Source organism: Leptodactylus fuscus, chromosome 2 (assembly GCF_031893055.1).
Source record: "Leptodactylus fuscus isolate aLepFus1 chromosome 2, aLepFus1.hap2, whole genome shotgun sequence".
Classification (NCBI taxonomy): domain Eukaryota; kingdom Metazoa; phylum Chordata; class Amphibia; order Anura; family Leptodactylidae; genus Leptodactylus; species Leptodactylus fuscus.
Window position 1 is genome coordinate 238,147,146 of NC_134266.1, and position 24,696 is coordinate 238,171,841.

General features: G+C 43.2%; 1 protein-coding gene across 1 annotated transcript in view; it reads right to left on the bottom strand.

Moving 5' to 3' along the window:
• ATP7B (ATPase copper transporting beta) overlaps nt 1-21,832 on the bottom strand; it is a 45,784-nt gene extending 23,952 nt beyond the window's left edge. Inside the window, exons 1-3 of the mRNA XM_075265899.1 lie at nt 21,635-21,832; nt 6,161-7,340; nt 1,491-1,739 (exon numbers count right to left, since the gene is read on the bottom strand). Coding sequence (XP_075122000.1) covers nt 1,491-1,739; nt 6,161-7,340; nt 21,635-21,832 — 1,627 coding nt within the window. The remainder of the gene's footprint in view (nt 1-1,490; nt 1,740-6,160; nt 7,341-21,634) is intronic.
• Between the last annotated feature and the right edge of the window lie 2,864 nt (nt 21,833-24,696).

Consider the following 24,696-nt stretch of genomic DNA (forward strand, 5'->3'; position numbering starts at 1 on the left):
ACTCTGTGTGAATGCAGTCTAAGGCTCCGTTCTCACAGAGTAACACGCTGCTCATTTAGACACGTATACACATGTCAGAGCGCGGTGCTTCAAAACAGATCCCATTGATTTCAAAGGGTGCCAACACACGCGTGCTACACATTGAGTAGCGCGCGTAACCCGGCACCCATTGAAATCAATGGGATCTGTTTTGAAGCGCCGCGCTCTGACACGTGTATACGTGTCTAAATGAGCAGCGCGTTACTCCATGAGAACGGAGCCTAAGAGTTGGTGCTGAATTTGGGACAGAAACCAACCAGCCTCCATTGATTTAAATGGGAGTCAGATGCTGAATTTTTCCTCTATCTGATTTTGTCAACGAGTCCTACTCGATCTTCAGGCTCATTCCGTCTGATAGCGCCCATTGAAGTGAATAGGAGGAAGAAAAATTCCACTTGGCTAATGCGGAATACGCAATTTGTGTGACAGATTCCTCAGGGGAAATTGGTCAAGCAGAAAATTCAGCTTCAAATTCCAAACTTTAACCTCTATGAATGCCTATTTATGTAGCAGATAACATATAGTACTACAGTACCACATGCACATGACCGTGTGCTAAGCTGCGTTGTTAAAGGCTAGCTTACTGATCCATTCTTTTCTTAGGGCTCGTTCACACGGGGTTCCGCGTGTAAACATTCCGTCACGGCTGCCGCACTGGCATCCCATTACAGCTTTCCATTCTGGATTAGGCCCAAATGAATGGGCCTAGTCCGAAGGGTGGTGTTGCGAGGCGACGTCTGAATCCGCCTGAAGAAAGGGCAGCTCGCTTCTTTTTTCTGCAAGTGGGAACAAACCACTTGCGGAAAAAGGAAATTACTGGCTCCCATTGATTTCAATGGGAGGCTTCTTTTAGCAGGATTTTGATGTGGATTCCGTGTCAAAATCCTGACCATTTTTCCCCGTTTGACCTAGCACCTACAATCCCATACACACGACCATGTGCTATCACGGGTCCAGGTGGGGAGCCAAAAAACTCAGGACAGGTCCTATTCCTCAGGGCCCTGGGCTCATTAATGAAATGCATGGATTTATCTATAGATGATCCAGAGACAGAAATCTGGGCCCCGGGGCCTTAGGATCTCTCTATAACATAAGAAGACACCAGTATTATAGATAGCACATGGTAAGTGAGGGCCTTATTACATATTTTTGCATTGGGGCCCAGGAGATTCCAGTTACGCCTCTGCTTGGAGGCCACTGAAGGCAGATCAATTTCATCCATGTGGTGTCTGTAACATTTTCTCATTTATATACATGTAGTCTTAGTAACAACTTTCGGATTGGGCACTTTGAACTGGAATTATTATCCAAAGGATTTTTGACGGCCTCAAGCGGAACAAGTCAAATATTTTCTTTTTTTTGTTCCGTTATTGCGTAAATGCAAAATAACAAGACATTTAGAGGCCCCAATAAGCAAACCAAAGTACTAAATTCTAACACAAAGTAGATACCCGTTTTCTTCTTCAGGTTCCTCTCGATGTTGGAGACACATGAGGCACACGTCATCCCAGTGACCTGTAAGATGCATTTTTGGGGTGTAGCATTTTCCATTAGAGGGATGCCTGGTTGAGGCTTCTTAGGGAGAACATCCACAATGTAATCTTGATGCAGATTTACTTTCTTGGTTGTCTCTGGTAACTTTTGGTTTAGATCAGATCTTGTAGAACTTGAATGGTTAATGTTCATAGTCAATGGGGAATCTACAAGTACATAAGTATATCATTTATAGTTGTCACAACAATTCATCATAAACCATTGGCTTCTCAAAACTACTTGAAAGGTATGGATCAAAGGGTTAATTTCAGACAATAAATGGTTTACTGTCCCTCCACCTGACTAATGCCGAAATTGAACCAACATTCTTCTTTTACTGGAAATGATTAGATTTAGCTTTGTGGTGTAAGAAGGAACCAGCTCATATGGGATCTGTATCTCTGGAGTAGAGGAGTTGGGTGAAGTATTAGCCCTACTAATCAACCTATAAAGAGTCCACAGGCAAATTCAATATCCAAAGGAGTGAAGTACACAGTTAGTGTCTATCTAATTTTCAGTTCTCCCTGAGCTAGTACATGAAGACTAGCTGCTATGGTGTCTTCCATACAGTGCATGCACAAAGTAGAGTAACATGTAACTATCACTCAGAAGTAGCATCAGGGTCATGCAGGACATTATAGAGGAGTACTAACAAGTACTGATGTGAATAAAGCACTTGGGGTGATATAGAAACTTCCCATTCAGCGCCAAAGACTCTGACTGTGCCTATATTTTTCACTCCTCCCCCTTCCCCTCGTCATAAACTTCTACATTAAGTGTAATATTACACCTCTGTGAACTTCAACTCCATCTTATTCTAACAAGATTGATTTCAAAATGAATTTCAGAAAGAAAACAGCAAAAGAGTGGAGAAAAAAGATTAAAGATAAATTACAAAAAAAAATTATACTCACCTGCATTACTGATTTGTTTAAAAATTAATTGTAACCAAGTTAAAATTCTATTCAACGGTTTCTTTGATACAGAAAATGTACTTATGGGAAAAATGAGTGCTTAAAGAGAAAAAATGAAAAGCAGAAGTGACAAAGGCCATTGATATTACTAGTGGCCTAGTTGGCGGGGGAGGGGAAGTGGACCTCTGCAAACTTTCTGTGCAAATGGCTGCAGGAAGAAACGCGATGCGTCACCACCGTAGTTTTTCTCGCAACACTTTTTTTGCTGCAGGACGCCATGTGGGGCCATAGGCTTCAGGAGTAGAGATGAGCGAACACTAAAATGTTCGAGGTTCGAAATTCGATTCGAACAGCCGCTCACTGTTCGAGTGTTCTAATGGGTTTCGAACCCCATTATAGTCTATGGGGAACAGATACTCGTTAAGGGGGAAACCCAAATCCGTGTCTGGAGGGTCACCAAGTCCACTATGACACCCCAGGAAATGATACCAACACCCTGGAATGACACTGGGACAGCAGGGGAAGCATGTCTGGGGGCATAAAAGTCACTTTATTTCATGGAAATCCCTGTCAGTTTGCGATTTTCGCAAGCTAACTTTTCCCCATAGAAATGCATTGGCCAGTGCTGATTGGCCAGAGTACGGAACTCGACCAATCAGCGCTGGCTCTGCTGGAGGAGGCGGAGTCTAAGATCGCTCCACACCAGTCTCCATTCAGGTCCGACCTTAGACTCCGCCTCCTCCGGCAGAGCCAGCGCTGATTGGCCGAAGGCTGGCCAATGCATTCCTATGCGAATGCAGAGACTTAGCAGTGCTGAGCCAGTTCTGCTCAACTACACATCTGATGCACACTCGGCACTGCTACATCAGATGTAGCAATCTGATGTAGCAGAGCCGAGGGTGCACTAGAACCCCTGTACAAACTCAGTTCACGCTAATAGAATGCATTGGCCAGCGCTGATTGGCCAATGCATTCTATTAGCCCGATGAAGTAGAGCTGAATGTGTGTGCTAAGCACACACATTCAGCTCTACTTCATCGGGCTAATAGAATGCATTGGCCAGCGCTGATTGGCCAGAGTACGGAACTCGACCAATCAGCGCTGGCTCTGCTGGAGGAGGCGGAGTCTAAGATCGCTCCACACCAGTCTCCATTCTGGTCCGACCTTAGACTCCGCCTCCTCCAGCAGAGCCAGCGCTGATTGGCCGAATTCCGTACTCTGGCCAATCAGCACTGGCCAATGCATTCTATTGGCGTGATGAAGCAGTGCTGAATGTGTGTGTTTAGCTCAACTACGCCGGTGGAGTAGTTGAACTAAGCACACAGATTCAGCTCTGCTTCAATCAGCACTGGCCAATGCATTCTATTGGCGTGATGAAGCAGTGCTGAATGTGTGTGTTTAGCTCAACTACGCTGGTGGAGTAGTTGAACTAAGCACACAGATTCAGCTCTGCTTCAATCAGCACTGGCCAATGCATTCTATTGGCGTGATGAAGCAGTGCTGAATGTGTGTGTTTAGCTCAACTACTCCACCGGTGTAGTTGAGCTAAACACACACATTCAGCACTGCTTCATCACGCCAATAGAATGCATTGGCCAGCACTGATTGGCCAGAGTACGGAATTTGGCCAATCAGCGCTGGCTCTGCTGGAGGAGGCGGAGTCTAAGGTCGGACCAGAATGGAGACTGGTGTGGAGCTATCTTAGACTCCGCCTCCTCCAGCAGAGCCAGCGCTGATTGGCCAAAGTACGGAATTCGGCCAATCAGCGCTGGCCAATGCATCCCTATGGGAAAAAGTTTATCTCACAAAAATCACAATTACACACCCGATAGAGCCCCAAAAAGTTATTTTTAATAACATTCCCCCCTAAATAAAGGTTATCCCTAGCTATCCCTGCCTGTACAGCTATCCCTGTCTCATAGTCACAAAGTTCACATTCTTATATGACCCGGATTTTAAATCCACTATTCGTCTAAAATGGAGGTCACCTGATTTCGGCAGCCAATGACTTTTTCCAATTTTTTTCAATGCCCCCGGTGTCGTAGTTCCTGTCCCACCTCCCCTGCGCTGTTATTGGTGCAAAAAAGGCGCCAGGGAAGGTGGGAGGGGAATCGAATTTTGGCGCACTTTACCACGCGGTGTTCGATTCGATTCGAACATGGCGAACACCCTGATATCCGATCGAACATGTGTTCGATAGAACACTGTTCGCTCATCTCTATTCAGGAGATTTCCAGCTCTTTTTTGTTAATGCTCTATCCTCAGAATAGATCATCAATAAAAGATCAGTGACTCCCCGCTGATCAGCTGTATGAAGGGGCCATGGTGCCTGTGTATATCACTCGCTTTCTGTTTATAGTGACCATGTGATGTCATTACAGTCTTGTCACACAGACGTGTATAGGACCAGGTTGTAGTTACATGACATGGCCGCTATGAGATGAATGACACTATGTAAACAGAGAAGAGGTCACAGTGCTTACACAGGTACCACGGTTCATTCAAACAGCTGATCCTGGGGGTCTCAGGTATTGGAACCCCACTAATATTTTATACCTTCTAATTAGGAAAAAATCTGGGGCATTATAAATAAGGGGCACTATTTACAGGGGGTACACAGGGAAGTTATTAAGGGAGTTTTCCCATCTCAATGTTTCAGCAGTTTGCCGGTTGTCTCTTTGTCTCATTTCCTGCCCCCCCCCCCCCTTGCTGAATGAGACACTGAAGTATCACAATACTTATGTAGATCAGATAATATTCACAAATGGGGACCCAAAAGATGGAGAGTTTGGCTGCTTAAAAAGTGGTTACATGCAAAAACCCACAGGCTTCAAAGAATTTAATGGTTTCCAACTGGCTTCCACTAGTTCTATACTGAAACTGGTGGAGAGAAATGTCCTCCTTGCAGGGTGCATCTCTCCACCAATTTTTTTTTTTATGTAGATTGTGAGCCCCACATAGAGCTCACAATGTACATTTTTCCCTATCAGTATGTCTTTTTTAGAATATGGGATGGAAATCCATGCAAACACAGGGAGAACATACAAACTCCTTGCAGATGGTTTTTTGCCCTTGGCGGGATTTGAACACCAGGACCCAGCGCTGCAAGGCTGCAGTGCTAACCACTGAGCCACAGTGTGGCCCCCTCTCCACCAATTTTAAGTGGTTTCTGCAGCAGAGTCTTCTAAGGAGACTCCAACACAAGTGTGAATCCAGCCTTACTTGTCAGGTTATTTCTGATATTCTATAATAATATACAAAGAAAAGCTGAGCTCTGCGAGACAGTGAAAGCCCTGCTTACTCCACCAACATAAAGTGAGTGACATCCTTCTGTGTACACGCACCGATACAGAGGAGCTGTCAATCATTGTGCGTGGGCGGGACAGGACTCTCACTGTCTCTCCTAGGAGTCCTGTCAGGATTTACTCTGATCTTTACTCAGAAATCCTGTTTCAAATCAATCTCAAAGTTCATCTTCTCTTCTCTTACCATATCCATATCAGATAGGGCAGCAGAAATCACGACAGGTTCACTTTAAAAGTGTCTACTCACTAGTGGAATATCATTTTAAGAACTGACGTGGTTACACTCTTTAAAATAGAAAAATAATTTAAAAAGTACAATAATTCTAGTTTACTTAAGTAATACTAAAAGAAGTAATAAAACGCACATACCGGATATAATAGTAGCACCAAAGCCCATGTCCTCTATAGCTGCTCGTAATTCCTCAGAATTCGTTTCCGTCTGGGTGTAGAGAATTGTTCCCATCCGCTCAAGTAAAGACACTGATATGGATTGTACTCCCTTTCTTTGAGAGATCATGCTTTCAATGGTTGACACACAAGACCCACACGTCATTCCTCCAATACTGATTAAAGTGGTCTTTGCCGTGGTCCTGTGGCCTTCCTTAGCGGATGACTGAATGGTTGATTTTGATCTCAAAGCCGGACTCAATTCATCATCTACTGGAATGGTAACCTTAAAATGTCCTGGTGGAAGTGCTTCAATGGCTTCTTTCAAAGTCAATAGGCTTGTCATGCCCTCAATAAAAGTTATTAAAGCATTTTTGTTCTCAAGAGAGACTTTAATATTGTGAACACCTGGAAGTTCAGATATGGAGCCCTCTATGTTGTGCACACATGACTTACAATGCATTCCTTCTACATGAATAGTTCTTGTCTTCGCGTTGCCTGTATTCGTAATCTTGGGTTCTGTTGAGATACTTTGTAAGCGTTCTATGTTAATTGTTCCAAGCTTTGATGGATCCGGTTTGCTTTTGACAGAAGCCACAAACCCCATATCGTCTATATGTTTCCGCAGATCTTCTGGCTGGATGTAGTGTGGGCAATAAACAATCACTGCTTCTTGGTTTGCCAGAGAAACCTTTATTTTTTCAACTCCTTGAATTTTCCCAATTTTTCCCTCAATTGTATTGACACATGACTGACACGTCATACCCTCTACTCTAATTTTAACCACATCCTCTTTATAGTGAGCACCTTTCAAGGATGTTGAAGGTTCTTTGTATTCTTGAAGGTGGGCATCAAAACCCATATCTTCAATTTCCTCACAGATCTTCTGAGGTGTTATTTCAGAAGGTATGTAACATACGGTGGCATTGCCCTGATCGAGGTCAACTTTTATGCTGACCACACCTGGTACCTTTGAGATCCTTCCTTCAATTGATTGTACACATGACTGGCAGGTCATTCCTATAATTTCCACCACCATTGAAGTAACATCAGGGTTTGAGTAGGTGAGGTCATTGAGGCTACCCTCATAGCCTCTGTTGTCAAAAGCAAATCTTGGAGATAGTGTATGGTTTGTCTTGATAATGCCATAATCTTCAGAGGTCTAGAAACAAAAGTTATAGACATATTACTGGCATCACAAATAACCATACTGTTGACTGTAAAAATAAAAGTGGCAAATTCTCTTAATACAACAGTAGTCTAGGATCTCGAGTTCAGAGGGTGCAGTAGCACTGGGCCCCAGAGCCTTAGGGGGCCCATAAGCACTGGCATCGGTATTGAAATTGCAGCTTCCATCTGGCCCATAAGCAAAGGAGACCCACAGATTACCCGAACCACACTAAGGTGGATTAAACTCCTTAGCTCCAATAACCATCACTATCAAGAATTCACTGCAGGGATGAGGTAGGGGACCCCGGATAAAAGATTGCACCGGGGCCCTCAAGACTTTAGTTACGCCACTGTAAAGAAGTGAGGTAACCTGTGGATAGAGTCATGCTGCCAGCCAGCTCAAGTTAAGGCCCTGTTCACATGGGGAAAGAGGGGGTGGATTTTGGCGTGGAATCCACATCATAATCCGCCCCCTCACAATAGAGGTCTATGTAAACCGCTAGCTTACTTTTTTCCATGAGTGGGAACATGGCGCACACGGAAAAAAGTAAGCTAGCGGTTTACATAGACCTCTATTTTGAGGGCAGCGGATTATGATGTGGATTCCACGCCAAAATCCACCCCCTCTTGCCCCGAAGAAGAAGCGAACTGCCCTTCCTTCAGGCGTCTGCCTTGCGGAAGCTCGCTATGGACTAGGCCCATTCATTTGTGCCTACTCCGGAGCGGATAGCCGTGACAGTCGGAAGCCGCAACAATCGTGGCAGGTGGATTTTGGCCCTATTCTGACACGGCTTCCCGCATCAGAATCAGGGCCAAAATCCGTCATCTGTGCCCCGTGTGAACGGGGCCTAACAAGTACCAGGTGGAACGAAATAAGGAGCTTTTATTTGATACTATGTTTTAGGCTGAGGCACCATGTAGCGGAAACGCAGCGTTTTTTGTTCGTGTTTTTTTGAGCCAAAGTCAGGAGTGGATTTAACAAAATGGAAACGTATCAGAACATCTTCTTGGCCAGTGGAAGACACAGCAGTATTCTCATACTAATTCATCAGGCACTTCTTAATTTTGTGACTCAATAAGGTGAGAAACTCAGGGTTGGTTCACATTTGCGTTGGTATCCCGTTCAGGGAGTCCGCATGGGGACTCCCCCAAACAGAATACCAAACGCATTTGCAAATGCTGTGCAGTAAAAGCACACGGATCCCCATAGACTATAATGGGGTCCGTGTGCCTGCCGCCAAATCTCCGCACAGAACATGCGGACAGGAATGTAGTTCCCAATCTATATAAATGTTTTCATTGTTGTTGTTTTATTCATATGTGTTGTGTTGGGATTGATTAGATTAGTCATCCCCATGTGTGTGTTCACCATATAAGGGTTGTTGTTTCTTTTGGGAGTCAGGCTATGACTAAGGAACGTTTGTTCTGAAACGCGTCAGCCGACGCAAAGCAATCTGAATTACATCTGAAGTGGGGAATGCCATTTTTGCCCTTTTATATGATGATGATTTTTTAACATTGGATTGAAATAAAGACTTGAAAATTTTATCATGGCTGCTGGATTTTCAATTACTTTTCCATGTGGAGCGCTCTGGGCCGACAGAGCTTATTTTTCCTTGCACCTAGTAAATTTCTACAGAATCGTGAGTTTTTTCTCTAGGATATGAACTTATTTCTATTGTAATTGACAAGCAAGAGTATTTCAGAAGTCTCTGTATGGGGGCTGTGTCATTCCCCTTCCCCTATTCCTTTACACACTTAGTTACTGACTTAGCTCCTGTTTTGGGGTTTGTTTTTCACTTGGCAGCTTCCGGATTGTATTGTTTATATTACCTACTTTTGTTACGTGTTTTTGCTTATTATTGCGCTTCATATTTTTTGAAAATCCATAAAGTTTTGAATTGAAAAAAAAAAAAAAAACATACATAAAAAGTTGACAAATTCTGAAAAAACATACTGACGCTAGGTTCACACCTGCGTTCAGGGTCTCCGTTCTATGGTTTCCGTCTTCTGCATGCCAGAAGACGGAAACCATAGACCGGGTCCGGCCGTGAGCGGCGGTTAGCGTTTTATGCTCTCCGCCGCGAAACCGTTTTTTTAAAATCTGGACACAGAGTACTGCATGTCCGACTCTGTGTCCGGATTATAAAACCCGGTTTCGCGGCGGAGAGCATAAAACGTTCACCGCCACTCACGGCCGGACAGCTTTCTCACCCATTCAAATGAATGGGTGAGAAAGAGTCCTGCAGGTTTCCGTCTCCTGCCTCTGTTTTAGGCAGGAAACGGAAACCTGAAGTACAGAGTGGCGGCGCAGATGTGAACGAGCCCTGATATGGATTTTAATACGTAATCTGAATGATGTAGCTCTAACGAAAGCAATAGGACTCTGCCAGGTTCATCCAGACGAACAGAGACTGTAAACAGGTTGTTGACTGTTACCAATAGCAACCAGCAGATATTTAAAGGGGTATTCCCACGACACAAGTATTTTAAAATTTGTAGATAATTAAAAGTTAAACATTTTTGCAAATATAAAGTAATTAAACATTTTGCAGAGTTGTAAAAATTTTCTCTAAATATCTTGTGATGACAAGTTGTTGTCTTGATCGGTTGCCAGTGTATATGACCATGAATGCAAGAACTTTCTAAGGTCAGAAAATCCGCTATGATTTCCTTATTGTGGCCGGGATATCGTCTGATACATGTAGTGTCCCTGCCTGATAACCCGGGTACAGTAAGGAAATCATGGCTGGGTTTCTGACAATTCCCAGATCATAGAAAGTTTCTGCATTGTGGTCGTATCCATTGGCAATCGATCAAGACAACAGACGTCACCACTAAGACAGATGGAGAAAATCTTTAAAACTCTCCAGAATTTTTAACTAACTTTTAATTATCTACAAATATAGATCTGATTATGTACATGGGAATACCCCTTTAATTGCAGATGCTGATTCATAAAATATACATTTTGTTTTCTTTTTTTTTATTTATTTATTTTTTTATGTAAATTGTGAGCCCTATATAGGGATCACAATATACATTGTTTTTCCTATCAGTAGGTCTTTGTAGAATGGGAGGAAACACACAGAAACACGGTGAGAACATACAAACTCCTTGCAGATGTTGTCCCTGGCGGGATTCGAACCCAGGACTCCAGCTCTGCAAGGCTGCAGTGCTAAAACCACTGAGCCACCATGTTGCCCCTTTTTTTTTCTTTTTTTAAAAATCAAAACACAATTCAAACGCTTTGGGGCAAATTTCTGAAAGCTGACCGCAGGAAGAACAGAATTTCCCTATTTTAAGTCAATATTTCAGAGAAAATGCAGGTGATGGGATTGAAATAATACGCTAATTTCCATTTGGCATTTCATCTATTGCTTCACAGCAAAAAAAAAAAAAAAGCAAAAAAACAACTCCATGGTGAAATATCAGCAATATAAAGGATAACAGAGGATTACAATTCAGACAGTATTTACACATACAAAATCCAAGTGACAGCATAAACTATTCAAGGTTTCCTATTGTACATAGTATACTAGATTAATGTCCTATTAAACTTGTATCAATACAGCCATACATTTCAAGCAGAATTCACTTTTTCCTCAGGGGTGTTTCAGATGGAGCCAGGTAAGGTCCAAGTCATCATAGATTGAGCTCAAACCAAAACATTCTCCAAAGCTTATTGGGTTTTGCTTATAGTTATCATCAAAAATGATTAAGAGGGTTCTCAAAATTGGCAAAATCTCTTCCTGATTTAAGAATGCATACTGATTTAGAGTTAGAAGGGGGCTAAGGTCTCTGTCTGAGGTCCAAAGGCCATAGAGGACTTTAGACAATTAAAGGGATATTTCAGTCAGAACAAGTTACCTCTCATCTATATTATAAGGAATAACTTGCTGATCAGCGAGGGTTCAACTGCTAGAACCCCCATCAATCATGAGACCTGGGTTTTTTGTTGCACCCAATTTTGAATGGAGGGGAAGTCAGAAATACGCACCACTGCTCCAATCACTTCAATGGGAAACACTGGAGATAGTCAAGCACTGGACTTCAGATATCTCTCCTAGTTACTATTGAAATACATTTCTCACTTAGGGTGGGTTCACACCTGCACCCGATCTCCGTCCTGCATGTCCAACTTTGTGTCCGGTTAAAAAAAAAACGGTTTTGCCGCGGAGAGCACAAAACGCTCACTGGCGCTCACGGCCGGACACGTTCCAAACCCATTCAAATGAATAAGTTTGAAAAATGACTGCAGGATTCCGTCTCCTGTCCAGTTTCGGGCAAGAAACGGAAACCTGCAAAACGGAGACCGGGGCGCAGATGTGAACATTTTAACCCAGCCTGACCTGTATCAACTTTTTATACTTGAAGTTTACATTGCTCAGGTAGGAGTCGGGAAGCAGTCTTGTCTCAAAGTCCCTCATCTCTTACAAATCTTAATTTCTTTTGTAAGCAGTGTGTTATTTGGTACCGCTCTCTCCCAGAACTTTTCTATACTTTGCTATTCGATTCATTGTGAGACTGCATCAGTTGTCTGAAACATTGGGGGAAATCTATTAAGACTGGCATTTCGTACGCCAGTCATAATTCCTGATGCTCCTGAATATTTAAGAGGCTCCATCCACTTAATAATTCTGCCACACTCCCATGCACCAAAATTGAAATCTACATCAGTCCGGTCAAGGCTTGGGTGTTCACTAAAGGTAAAAAAACTCAAACTGAAAGTTCCCAATGATAAACTAAAACCCATTATTTCTTTTGAGATTAAGGAAATAATGAATACGACCAATTATTGTGTTCAACTCCGTTCACGTATCAGGAGACCCAATGTTTCCCACAGATCCCTACTTTAACAGTATTGGTCTCCTATACATCATCTTATGATCCCTCCACCGCCAGTCTTAGTCAAGACTGAGGGTTAGTTCACACGGAGTTAACGCATGCGCATTCTAGCACGTATACATGTGTCAGAATGTGAGCGCTTAAAGCAGATCCCATTCATTTCAATGTGTCGGCTTACGGGCGCTACACATTGAAATCAATGGGAGGCTTTTAGCCTTCACACGGAGTAACGCTCTGTGCATTTTGCTACAAATTACACGTGTAAAAATACACGTGTAAAATGTGGTGAGCCATTGAGTTCAATGGTTTTTTTTTCTTTTCGTATAACGTGTTGGCTTACGGGCGTATAAGCAAAATTACGCGCGTTATACACCCGTAAGCCGACACATTGAAATGAATTTGATCTGTTTTGAGCGCTCACATTCTGACACGTGTATACGTGCCAGAATGCGCGCGCGTTAACTCCATGTGAACTAGCCCTTACAGCTAAAATTAGTTAATACTAATAAATGAAGAAATTCCGCTCTAAAAATTCTCCTGAACCTGGTCGAAAGGGTCCAGTGGCCCCTCATAGAATGGACGTACTAGAAAAAGTTGCGTTTCTGTGGTGTCCACCCTGTGAGCTGGCGCTGGATTATTTCCATTCCTGGTGCTCACAGAATGAGGCCACTCGGCCAATATAACGGACCAGCTGATCAGACAGTCAGGAGTCAGAGGAAAGGTTAGCGCTGCCAATCCAAGTGCTTGGTTTTCTATCTGACTCTGGCACCAGGTTCTGTTCCACTTATTGTTTATTACAATCTCATATGCTATCCTATTGATGTTGGACTGTTTACTCTGTTTTGTGACCCAGCTTTGACTTTTCTCCTAGAATGCCCTCCAGTGCCTGAAGTGCATTTTGCCCCTGGTGTGTCAGTATATCTGTTTATCTGCACCTCTGGGATCTGTTGTTCAAATCCTCTTGGCTGTAACAACTTATCTATTATTTACCTGGTATTAACACCTATTGCAAGGTCGCCTGTTTGCTCCACTGATTGGCAATTACTCTCCAAAAGTAACCCGGGCTTCACAGCAGCAAAGTCCAGATCCTTGTACAGGGGTTAAAGGGTGAAATCTGTGGTCTCTTAAACTTTGTTAACCACAGTAGCTCTTGCCAAGTCCAAAAGATGAAAGGTCTGATAACACAGGTGACCTGTCCATAGCACCATTTAACAGAATTATTCATTCTGCCAATGGCAGCAATTCAAAGCTAGTGAAGAGCGGCTCAGAGAAATCACATGCCCTGATTTTGCCTTAAAATGAACCTAAGTATGACTATGTCCAAGAAGGGACAGAAGCAACACAATAAATAAAATGCCAATTTTTATTAAGTGATAATAAATATGAAAACATAAATTACACATAAACAACAGGGGGTAAATGCTTCACAAAAAGGCGGGTGGTGTGTGGTAATAAATAGTATATAGGTTTAGGGTGAAAAAAGTATGTATATCACAGTCAAATAATAAGGGTTCCCATGTTGTTGCAAGTGTGGCAGTTCCAAAGCAGATAAAATATCCCATCAGTAAGAGTGCACAACAGAGAGACATATATGAAAATTGCATACATAGAAGGCAAAGAACCAACCCTAAGACCACAGTTATAGTGTAAAGCACCTACCACCCGTACCGCGCCCCACCCGTACCGCATGGTACGGGTGGTAGGTGCTTTACACTATAACTTTGGTCTTAGGGTTAGTTCACACGGTGTAAAAGACAAACCAAGCTCTGTCGGCCCAGAGCACTCCACGTAGAGAAACAATCGAAGATTGCTTGGCGTTGGCTGATGCGTTTCAGAACAAACGTTCCTTAGTCATAGCCTAGACTAGCAGGCTATGACTAAGGAACGTTTATTCTGAAACGCGTCAGCCAACGCCAAGCGATCTGAATTACACCAGAGGCGGGGAATGCCGTTTGCCCTTTTGTATAAATTTTTTACATTGGATTAAAATAAAGACTTGAAAAATTTTATTGTGGCTGCTGGATCTTCGATTGCATTCCTAGTTACGCCACTGCACATGACCATGGATTGTATATCACACAACTATGGACTATATATCACATGACTGTGGACTGATTTTTATCCACTAGGAGTAAGCAGAATGGATAACAGTAAACAGAGATCTAGAACCATGAATAATTGATACAGAAATTGTATTGGAAAACTGTTGAACATTTTATTACACAAACAATAGCATTTGTCTCCCAATATTGGTCTGACAGTGAACACCCCCTTTAACTGAGAACTGAGACCACCGTAGAACCCTAGGGTGACCTAAGATCTGGTCATTCGGACCGTGATGAGTCCAGGTCTTGTGGCCATGGTACAGACTGCAGAATTACATCCATCCACATGCACCCTAATGTTTTTTTCCTATTAATGGGCAAAAAAGTCAATGGTACCGCACACTCTAAAATTATATGTGGTGCTAGCGAAAAAAGGTCCTTCGACCCAAATATACTAGTGAAAATAGATTTTGCTGCACACACTGTTTTGTGATCAAAGGAATATAGAGATTTATTTTACAATATAGTTAACGCCTTTTGACACAATGCAAAATATTGGCATAGAAAGACAGGCTAGATCAATTGGATATGACGTTTCGGTCCTTAGACCTTCATCAGACGCGATCTAGTGTGGTAGCAGGATCAGTATAAGTGTCTCATGCCTTGACACTTATACTGATCCTGCTACCACACTACATCGCGTCTGATGAAGGTCTAAGGACCGAAACGTCATATGCAATTGATCTAGCCTGTCTTTCTATGCCAATATTTTGCATTGTGTCAAAAGGCGTTAACTATATTGTAAAATAAATCTCTATATTCCTTTGATCACAAAACAGTGTGTGCAGCAAAATCTAATTTTCACTTTTTCCTATTAATGGACTGTAGGAAGGTGGAAGGGATTTTAGTTTATCTGAGGCCTCCCAATCTATTGGAGAATCACGACTAATTCCACAGTTGGACTATGTTATTAAGTTTTAATAATGAACAAAAGATAACGCAATTCTGTCATAATCTGAAGGTAGAACGTCATTTTAATATGATGATGGGGAAAACAAAGACACTCGGAAGTATATACTATAATTGGTTCCTTGGAGAATGTGAAGGCTATAGAGAATACACGTTCACCATGAAAGCTGCAGTTACAGTAGCTCATGTCAAAGCGGTATCTATCCAATTACTGACAACAAAAACTTTAATCCCCTTTGGGGTAGGATCAAGAATGATAAGTAATAAACCTGGATGTGTATGGGAACCTGATGAGTATAGGGGTCTCTGGACTCTCCCTTGAAGGCAGATGTATCAATTAGAAATGAGTGAACACTGTTCGGATCAGCCGATCCGAACAGCACGCTCCCATAGAAATGAATGGAAGCACCTGTGACGCTGACTTTGCCGGCGTCCGGCCGGTGTCACAGGTGCTTCCATTCATTTCTATGGGAGCGTGCTGTTCGGATCGGCTGATCCGAACAGTGTTCGCTCATCTCTAGTATCAATCAGTTGGCTTTCAACATGCCCAACCCTTTTTTTCTCTGGGAAGAAAAAGTCGCCGCCATGAACAAACACGGCATGCATGTAAATGGGGAGGGGGTTCACTCAAAAGGAAATAGGACATGCTCAAAAGTGCACAAAGAAAGCCTATAATTCAGTGCATTTATTAGTGCTCTGTGAGCCTTGTCAATATGTCCTACTCTTGGATTCTTGGATGCGTCATCACATTTACTGTAGATAAGTAAATTGCACAAGGAACATGAAGCATTAACCCTTTCCTGCCACAGACATTTGTTTTCTTTTTGGCTCCCCACCTTGCTAAAACCATAACTTTTTTTTATTTTTTTGTTCACAGAACTGTACGAGGGGTTATTTTTTTGTGGGATAGATTGTAGTTCATTGTAGTACCATTCAATGTTCAGTACAATGTTCTGGGAAGCTGCAAATGTAGAATTCGGGGGATTTAGAAAATAAATGCATTTACAACTTTTTCTTATGGATTTTATTTGTACGGCATTCACTGTGCAGCCAAAATAACATGTTGTCTATATTCTGCAGGTTATTCCGATGGCAGGGACACCATATTTATTTAGTATTATTGCTATGCTGTAAATTTATATAGAATTATATGAAAACATTTTTACAGCACCCCTAGGGGTCTTGAACCTGCAATTATTAGATTGCATGCCTATGTAACTAGGCTTGAATGGCTTCATAAGACTCCCAGCTGTCATAGAGGTTGAATGGCTCCCGCGATCCCGCCACACTTGAGCCATCCAACAAACTGAAAGTGAAAGTGGGGTAGGGAACAGCAATTTAACGAAGGGTCATCAGAGCTTGATCAGAGGAGACTACATTGCCCCCAGGTCTTTGCTTTATTAAAAGACCCAACATTGGCCATAATAGAGGCCAATAATAGGCCCATATAACACCGCGCAACAATGATTTTGCTACTGAGAGAAAAACATGATGTAGCCTATTAAGTTATAATATTGTAAATATTCTAATGGACATGCACAGACCTGTCTGGCACCAAAACTTTACGCTTTCGTCATCGACACACCAAGTTAGCTACATACCATGCAATGGAAAGCGAAGTCTGTTTCTGTACTGATGTAAATGGTCTTATGATGGAATTAGATGGTGCACATGTTCCTGATGAATTCATGCAAAATGATCAAATACTCAGAACATAAATGGAAAGTTTGTGCTGACCTGACAGTGGTAGCGCTGCTGCTTGGCCTACAGTCAGGGTACACAAAGCAGATGTGTTTCTTGTGCCTATGGAACAGTTGTGATGACAACAATCATTATAAAATGAGACAGAGGCCTCTTAGAGTCGAGCACACAGTTGGTCAGTACAATGTACAACACAAATCACTGGTCTATCCACTACAAGTTTATCTTTCATCACTTCACATTAAACTTGGTTTAATGGAAAATGTTGTAATTGCACTTGATGGTGATGGAAATGGTTTCCAGTATATGAAGGAGAAGTTTAGCACACGGAAAACTGCGGCTAAAATAAAGGACAGAATTTTTACTGGTCCTATTATCAACAAACTAATGCAATGACACATTCGGAACCAGACTCAACCTTCTGAACCTTGCAGCTTGGGATACATTTGTGCAGAATTTCCTTGGGAACAGATGAGCTGAAAACTCTGCTGAATTAGTAGACAACAAGCTTACAGCATATGGACAACTTGGCTGCCAAATGTCATTGAAAGCGCATTTCTTACATTCCCATCTTGAGTTTTTCCCACTCAAGTTGGGACACGTAAGTGACAAACATGGAAAGCGGTTCCATAAAGATATTTCTACAATGGAGAAGAGATATCAAGGCTGCTGGAATCCCAACATGATGGGGAACTTCTGCTGGTTTATGCAACCGGAAAATATGACCATTCACAAACACAAAATCAGATGCCTGAAGGACTTTTAACAGTCCTGGGCCTTGCTCAAGTCAGACTTTTATACTGAAAAACAAGACTTTTTGTAAGGCTCTTTCAGACCTACCTTTAGTATGTCGATTGCCTCAGTAGTGTTTGAATAAGTCAGTTTTTATTCATATGCTAATTAGGCTCCAGCCAGCACAGGAAGTTGTCAGCCAGCACTCCTCCCCATACTGTGTGCTGTGTATGAGAGCAGGGAGGAGGAGTCAGCAGCAGCCTGTGCTGTATATATAGGAGACAAAGAGACTTCCGTTGTGCACTGAGAAGCTAATTAGCATATGTATAAAAATTGACTTATTCAGAAACTATTGAGACAAGGATGTGATTAGCTAAAAATGACTTTTTCCAATGGTAGATCCCCTTTAATAATTCCACAAAATAAACAATAGTTACATCCAAATCTGGCATCAGAATATGAGAGAATTCTCTGTTGGGAAAATCACGGCCGCAAAATAACGGCGTATACGATCCTAACTCCCATTGAAATAAATGGGAGCTTTTACGGCGCGCAAACTCTGACACGCCGCATACGTGCCAGATCACGCTGCACGTTACATCGTGTGAATGCACCCTAAAGCTGGGATCATACCAGCACTTGGTTTCTGTTCAAGGATTCCATCCCCGAATCCACTTGAAAAATGCACATTTTTTAGGTGGAACCAGGCATAAACCTGATGGCATAAACCAATATAGTCTAACCCGCTTTTTAAGCGGATTGGGTTTTGTTTTTTAGGTCTTCAAGCAGACCTGAAGAATGGAAACCCAAGCTCATGTATAAACCTAGAGTCAACTGGGTAGTTTTTGCTGAAATGACCTGCTGGAATGCTGTAGGTCTTATGTAACTTTAGCATTGTAAAGATTGAAAATTGATGTACCCCCACTCTTATTATGGTCCCTTATGCCCCCATAAATTTTAATGGCCTCTTTATGCTCCCATATAGTATAATGTCCCTCTTACACCACTGCAGTATTATGTCATCCTCATGCCCCTATATAACACAATGGCCTCTTTATACCCTGATATAAGGCCTCAAACAGCACAATGGACTTCCAATGCTCCCATATAGAACAGATTTCACTTTCACTTACCGCTTACGTGTCAGCGTTGGAGCAGGGAAGGGTCAGGACTCCAAGGATCTAGAAGCAGCAAGTAAAAGTGAAATATACACTCTTCCATCTACACTATTCCATCTACCACAGGGGTCTGAAATTTGCGGCCCGCGGACCAACTGCGGCCCTCGGGACAATAGTTTACGGCCCCCAACTCAATACATAGCTCCCAACCGTCCCGCATTTAGCGAGAAAGTCCCGCTTTTATACGCCTGTTCCGCGGTCCCATGCAGCTCCCTGCATGTCCCGCTATGTCCCTTTAGTGTTGTACTTATACTTTCCTCTGATCACCCCCACGCTCTTATAACAGAGATAAAAGCAATGGGTGATCGGTGGAAAGCTTGTACTACTGTAAACTGAAGGACCTGTGTGTGACGTCAGATGTCACGTGACTAGGGAGACGTGTCTTATTATGCCGGCCGGAAGATGAAGGGATGTGCTGTCTAAAGGTACTGAGTAGGGAGGAGAATGTGAAATGCAGGGTGGAGAGTGTGTGTCTGTGTGTGTCTCTGTGTGTCAGTAACCTAGGGGCAGAGATGGAAGGGGAAAGTTATACTGGGGGCAGAGATGGAGGGGGGGGACATGAAACTAGGTCCACAGACGGAAGTTGGAACATGAAACTGGGGGCAGAGATGAGGGGGGGCATTAAAATGGGGCAGATGGAGGGGGACATGAAACTGAAGGCAGATACAGGGGGCACATGAAACTGGGGGCAGATGGAGGGACAACATGAAATTGGGGCAGATGGAGGGGGGACATGAAACTGGGGCAGATGAAGGGGGATATGAAACTGGGGGAGAAATGGTGGGGAGAGATGAAACTGGGGGTAGATGAAGGGGGGCACTTAAACTGGGGGCAACTGGAGGGGGCATTAAACCGTGGGAGGAGCTGTAAGGGGACCTGTCTGTCTCTAGTTGCCCCCAGTTTAATGTCACCCTCCAGCTACCCCTACGGCCTGCTTTTAGCTGCCCGAGTTTAATGTCCCCCTCTAGTTGCCCCCAGTTTAATGTCCCACTTCAGCTGCCATTAATTTATTGCCCCCCTCCAACTACCCCCACTGTTTAATGTCCCCCTCCAGCTGCCCCAGTTTCATGTCCTCCTCTAGTTTCCCCCAGTTTAAACTGGAGCACCAGGAGAGGGACGTAATACTGTGGAGCAGTTGGAAGGGAACATTATAATGTGAGGACATATAATGTACAGGTGACTGTAGAAGGATTATACTGTGTGGGGGCGCATGAAAAATTAATGAGAATGGGCGGAGTCAAAATAAAAGTGGGTGGAGCTAAATTTGCTGCGGCTCGCATAGCTTGTGGAAAACCTGATGCGGCCCAGCCTCACCCAGACTCTTCCTCCAGCAGCCCCCACGTAAATTGAGTTTGAGACCCCTGATCTACACTATTCCATCTACAATATTACCACTCTTCCATCTTTATTGATGGGAGCGCTAATTGCCAAACCTGAGTGGACTCCCCAGTGCTATGGGCCCTGGCCCCTGCCCCGATTTGTGAAGGGTCCCAAATACAGCAGGGCACCAAAGATCCAGCAGTTTGAGGCTGATCTGCACCCATTCACTCACCACTAGGTTCTATTTCTTATGGAATGATTCACAAATAACTTATTAGACCTTATTGGTGATATGTCCTGTGTGTACTATGGTAACAACAAAGAAATGAACTATGGAGGAGCATATATTTTATAAACCCCCTATGTCCTCTGGTGTGACTGAGAAAAGATCCAATCTAACTCTGTTGCTATCCCGTTAGGGCTAGTGCACACGGGGGCAATGAGGCAGATTTTGACAGCGGATTTCACCTCAAAATCCGCCTCCATACAATGGTGGTCTATGGAGACCACTAGCGTTCTTTTTTCCGCTATCGGCAACATGCTGACGCGAGCTGCCCTTTCTTCAGACAGAAGCAACCTCCGGTGTCGGCCCATTCATTTGAGCCGACTCCGGAGGGGGAAGCCGCGACCGTGACGGTCGTAGCAGGCGGATTTTGACCTGAGAATGATGCGGCCCAGTGCCAAAATCCGCCCCACCTGCCCCCATGTGAACTAGCACTTAGGGCTTAAACAGTTGTGGTTTTTTACAGGATATTTTCATCAATTCCAATCCGTCTTTTTAATAAGCGAGATCAATGATAAGTGGATTGTACCTCTGAAGATCACTTTGGATCAGTTCAGATCAGGGCAGAGAAAAAAAAACTGTAAAAAAAACCTCAAACCAAACAGTTATAAACTACAGAAAAATAGTGTTTTACAAGTTTTGGTTTATTTTTAATTAAAAATTTGTAGAATAATAATTAGATTTATTATAATTTCCTATTCAATTGCTGAAATTTAAATATATATGTTACATTTACATATAAAACCCTATATGGCACAAAAACAACATATACAATGAGTATACAGCACTAAGTATATTATTATTGTTATTAATTAATAATAATTGCTCTTTTTCCCATTTTTAGTAAATGTTTCATACTTGGAATTTTTGCGCTAATTTTTTTGCAACCACATTATATTTTATATATATATATATATATATATATATATATATATATATATATAAAATTTCATGCGGCGGTGTGCTGTGGCAGATCAGCAGAAGTGGGATAAACCACATCTGAACCACCACACACAAAAAGTCTGATTTTTGCCACAAATTTATCCCCAACCGCTATACCAGTTCTCAACCTTTGCATTTCAGCTAACCCACTGTGAATGTGATTATATTAAGGTAAGTAAGTGGGTCACTTGCCACAAAGTAAATGCCGATTTCTTATACGTATCTGATCACTTAAATCATATAAAGCGATGGATTTGAGACCACTGACCTGTTTTTTGAGGTTTCCATGATCGCTGGCCATTTTTCCTGATTCTACCCTTCTATGAACGTCCAGACAATCCTCTGAGTTAGGATTTACATGTCGAGTACTATCAAGAGACTTTCTCTGGAGGGTCAGAGCTATATTGTTATCCTTAGGTTTAACCTCTTCTTCGCTGATGACAATATTATCCTTAGCCAAAATCATTGTAAATTACTCTTACAAGTGCTTAATATAAAATGATGGAGGCGTCCTATGTGCGATCCATGTAAGAGAGATGCAGCAATGAGCATGATCCCAGCTTTTATAGGCTGCCCCGCTCTGCACTCAGCTATTCCCACATTCATAACATTCAGATCTCTTCCTATGAATTAGCATATTTGTTACTGTGAGATACTGGACTGAGCAGTGTGTGTGTCTGCACACAGCTCTGTGACCGAACGCAAGAGGGCCGCCCATCTCATACAGATCACACAGCAGCTGGACTGAAAGTACACAATGACTTGGCTGCTACTCACACACACCACCCGTGTGCAAAACCACCGCTCTGTACAATTAATATAGTATTAATGCGAATACTAGAGTGATGATATACATTAGATAATGTCGCCCCTACTGTAAATGACTAGAGTATCAGGAGTCACCAACTGAGCTCAGGAAATACTCTGCTATTCTTTGCATTTAGTGGAGAGTACTTGACTCCTTATAATACACAACTCAGCTGCTGCAGAACCACTTTTTGAAGAATACACATGATATACTTATCCACCATTCAGTGACATGAAATGCTCACACCCTTCTCCGAAGGTCTTCAGCGTGGGTTGTGTTTTATCACTTCTTTTTTTTTTTAATAAGGCCTTGTCCACATCTGCGTTTAGTATTTGGTTCATGGAGTCCGCTTGGGGACCCCCGGAACGGAATACCGAATACATTGACAAGCGCTGAGCAATGAGAGCATACGGACCCTATAGACTATAATGGGGTCTGTGTGTTTTAGGCGCAGTATCCGCACGAGTCATGCAGAGAGAGAAAACTACTTCATGAACTATTTTCCTCTTTGCATGACTCGTGCGGACACCGTGCAAAAAACACATGGACCCCATTATAGTCTATGGGGTCTGTGTGCCTCATTGCTTGTCAATGCGTTCGGTATTCCATTCAGGGGTTCCCCAATCAGACTCCCCGGACGAAATACCAAATGCAGATGTGAGCTGGGCCTAAGAGAGAAGCACTATATAAATCTGTCAGTAGTTGGCACAGTAGGAGGGACTTCTTTTATAAGAATTAAAAGGGTTTTCAGGGTTAAAAGTACTGATGATCTATCATATGGATAGGTGATCAATATCAGACTGCAACCCTAGAGGTCTCACCAACCCCAGGCCCCCACCCCACAATTCACACTGAACAGCTCCACACTGGAGAAAACCAACAGCTACACCTACCTGGGGCTGGAGCTCAGCCAATCAGGAAGCTTCAAAGCAGCAATAGAAACCCTGAAAGCAAAAGCCAGCAAAAGCTTCTACGCCATCAGAAGACAACTGTACCACCTTAAACCACCGGTGAGGGTCTGGCTGAAGATATTTGACGCAGTCATCGCCCTCTACGGCAGCGAGGTTTGGGGCCCAGCCAGCTACCCAGACCAGCCAAAATGGGACTCTAGCCCAACAGAAACCTTCCACCTGGAGTTCTACAAATACCTGCTCCATGTCCATCGCAACACCACCAACAAGGCCTGCAGGGCAGAGCTAGGCAGGCTCCCCCTATGGCTCACCATACAGAAGAGGGCGCTAGCTTTCCAGGCGCACATCCAGGGGAGCAAGCCCGACTCCTACCACCACCAAGCATGGCTAAGCCACCTGAGCAAACCCGGCAACCCCCAACCAAAGAACAGCCAACCACCAAACCAAAAACACCAACAGATGATAACCAAGGCCAAAATAAAGGCGAACACAGAGGCAAACAAAGAGCGGTACATTGAAGAATGGAGAAACGAAATAAATAACTCCAAGAAACTCACCATGTACCAATCCCTACAAAGGGACTACACCATGGCCACCTACCTGGAAAGAATACCCCACCCCAAACACAGACAGACCCTGAGCCGGTACAGACTGAGCGCCCACAACCTGGAGATGGAGACGGGGTGGCACAGGCAGACGTACAAGCCACGGGAGAACAAACTGTGCCTACACTGTGACCAGGGGGCCCTAGAAGACGAGACCCATTTCCTGCTACACTGCACCAAATACTCAGCTGTGAGGGCCGTCTACTTCTAAAGACTCTCTGCCCACATCCCAAACTTCACATCCGCAGACGAGAAGAGGAAACTCTACATCCTACTGGGAGAAGAAGAGGCCACTGTGGAGATCGCTGCCCAATACGTGTCCAGCTGTCACCAAACAAGAGGAAGATGAGACACATGGACTATCAAACCACCCACCCCCAATTGGACTATTAAACCCCCCACCCACAAGACCCCACGGACTGTTATACCCCAAATCACCCATCCCACCCTCCCACACAGCTGTCACCAACTAAGAGGAAGATGAGACCCCACGAACTGTTATACCCCAATGTGGGGCCCAGCCATATAATCTACGGCAGGTAATAACAGGTGTAGATTCCAGGTATTAGTTATGATAAAATGGTGTAAATGATCATAAGTCTGCCCACGCCATGCCCCTACCCCTTTCAGGAAAGTGACAAGGGCAACATAAAAGTGGCAATTTTCCCACAAAACCCGGACTTTTCTATGTCTTGTATGCTACAAAACTAACATACAAGGCTTGACAAATTTCTCCTATGGTCTCTGATAAATCTTACTAGCCTACACTGAAGCAGTGTGACCTTGTACCTTCCCTCTTGGCATCCATAGAAGGGATTGCACAAACTTGTTCAACATTACCTTGTGGATTACAAATATAAAATAGACTTTTGTATCCATTAGAAAAAAAAGTTAGTTTCAATGAATTTATTAAAAGTTCTGTAATTATTTCTATTTTCCTTGTATTTCAGCCGTACATACTGCTCTGATAGTCCGCTACAGTGTATTAGTCTACAGTCCAGGATGT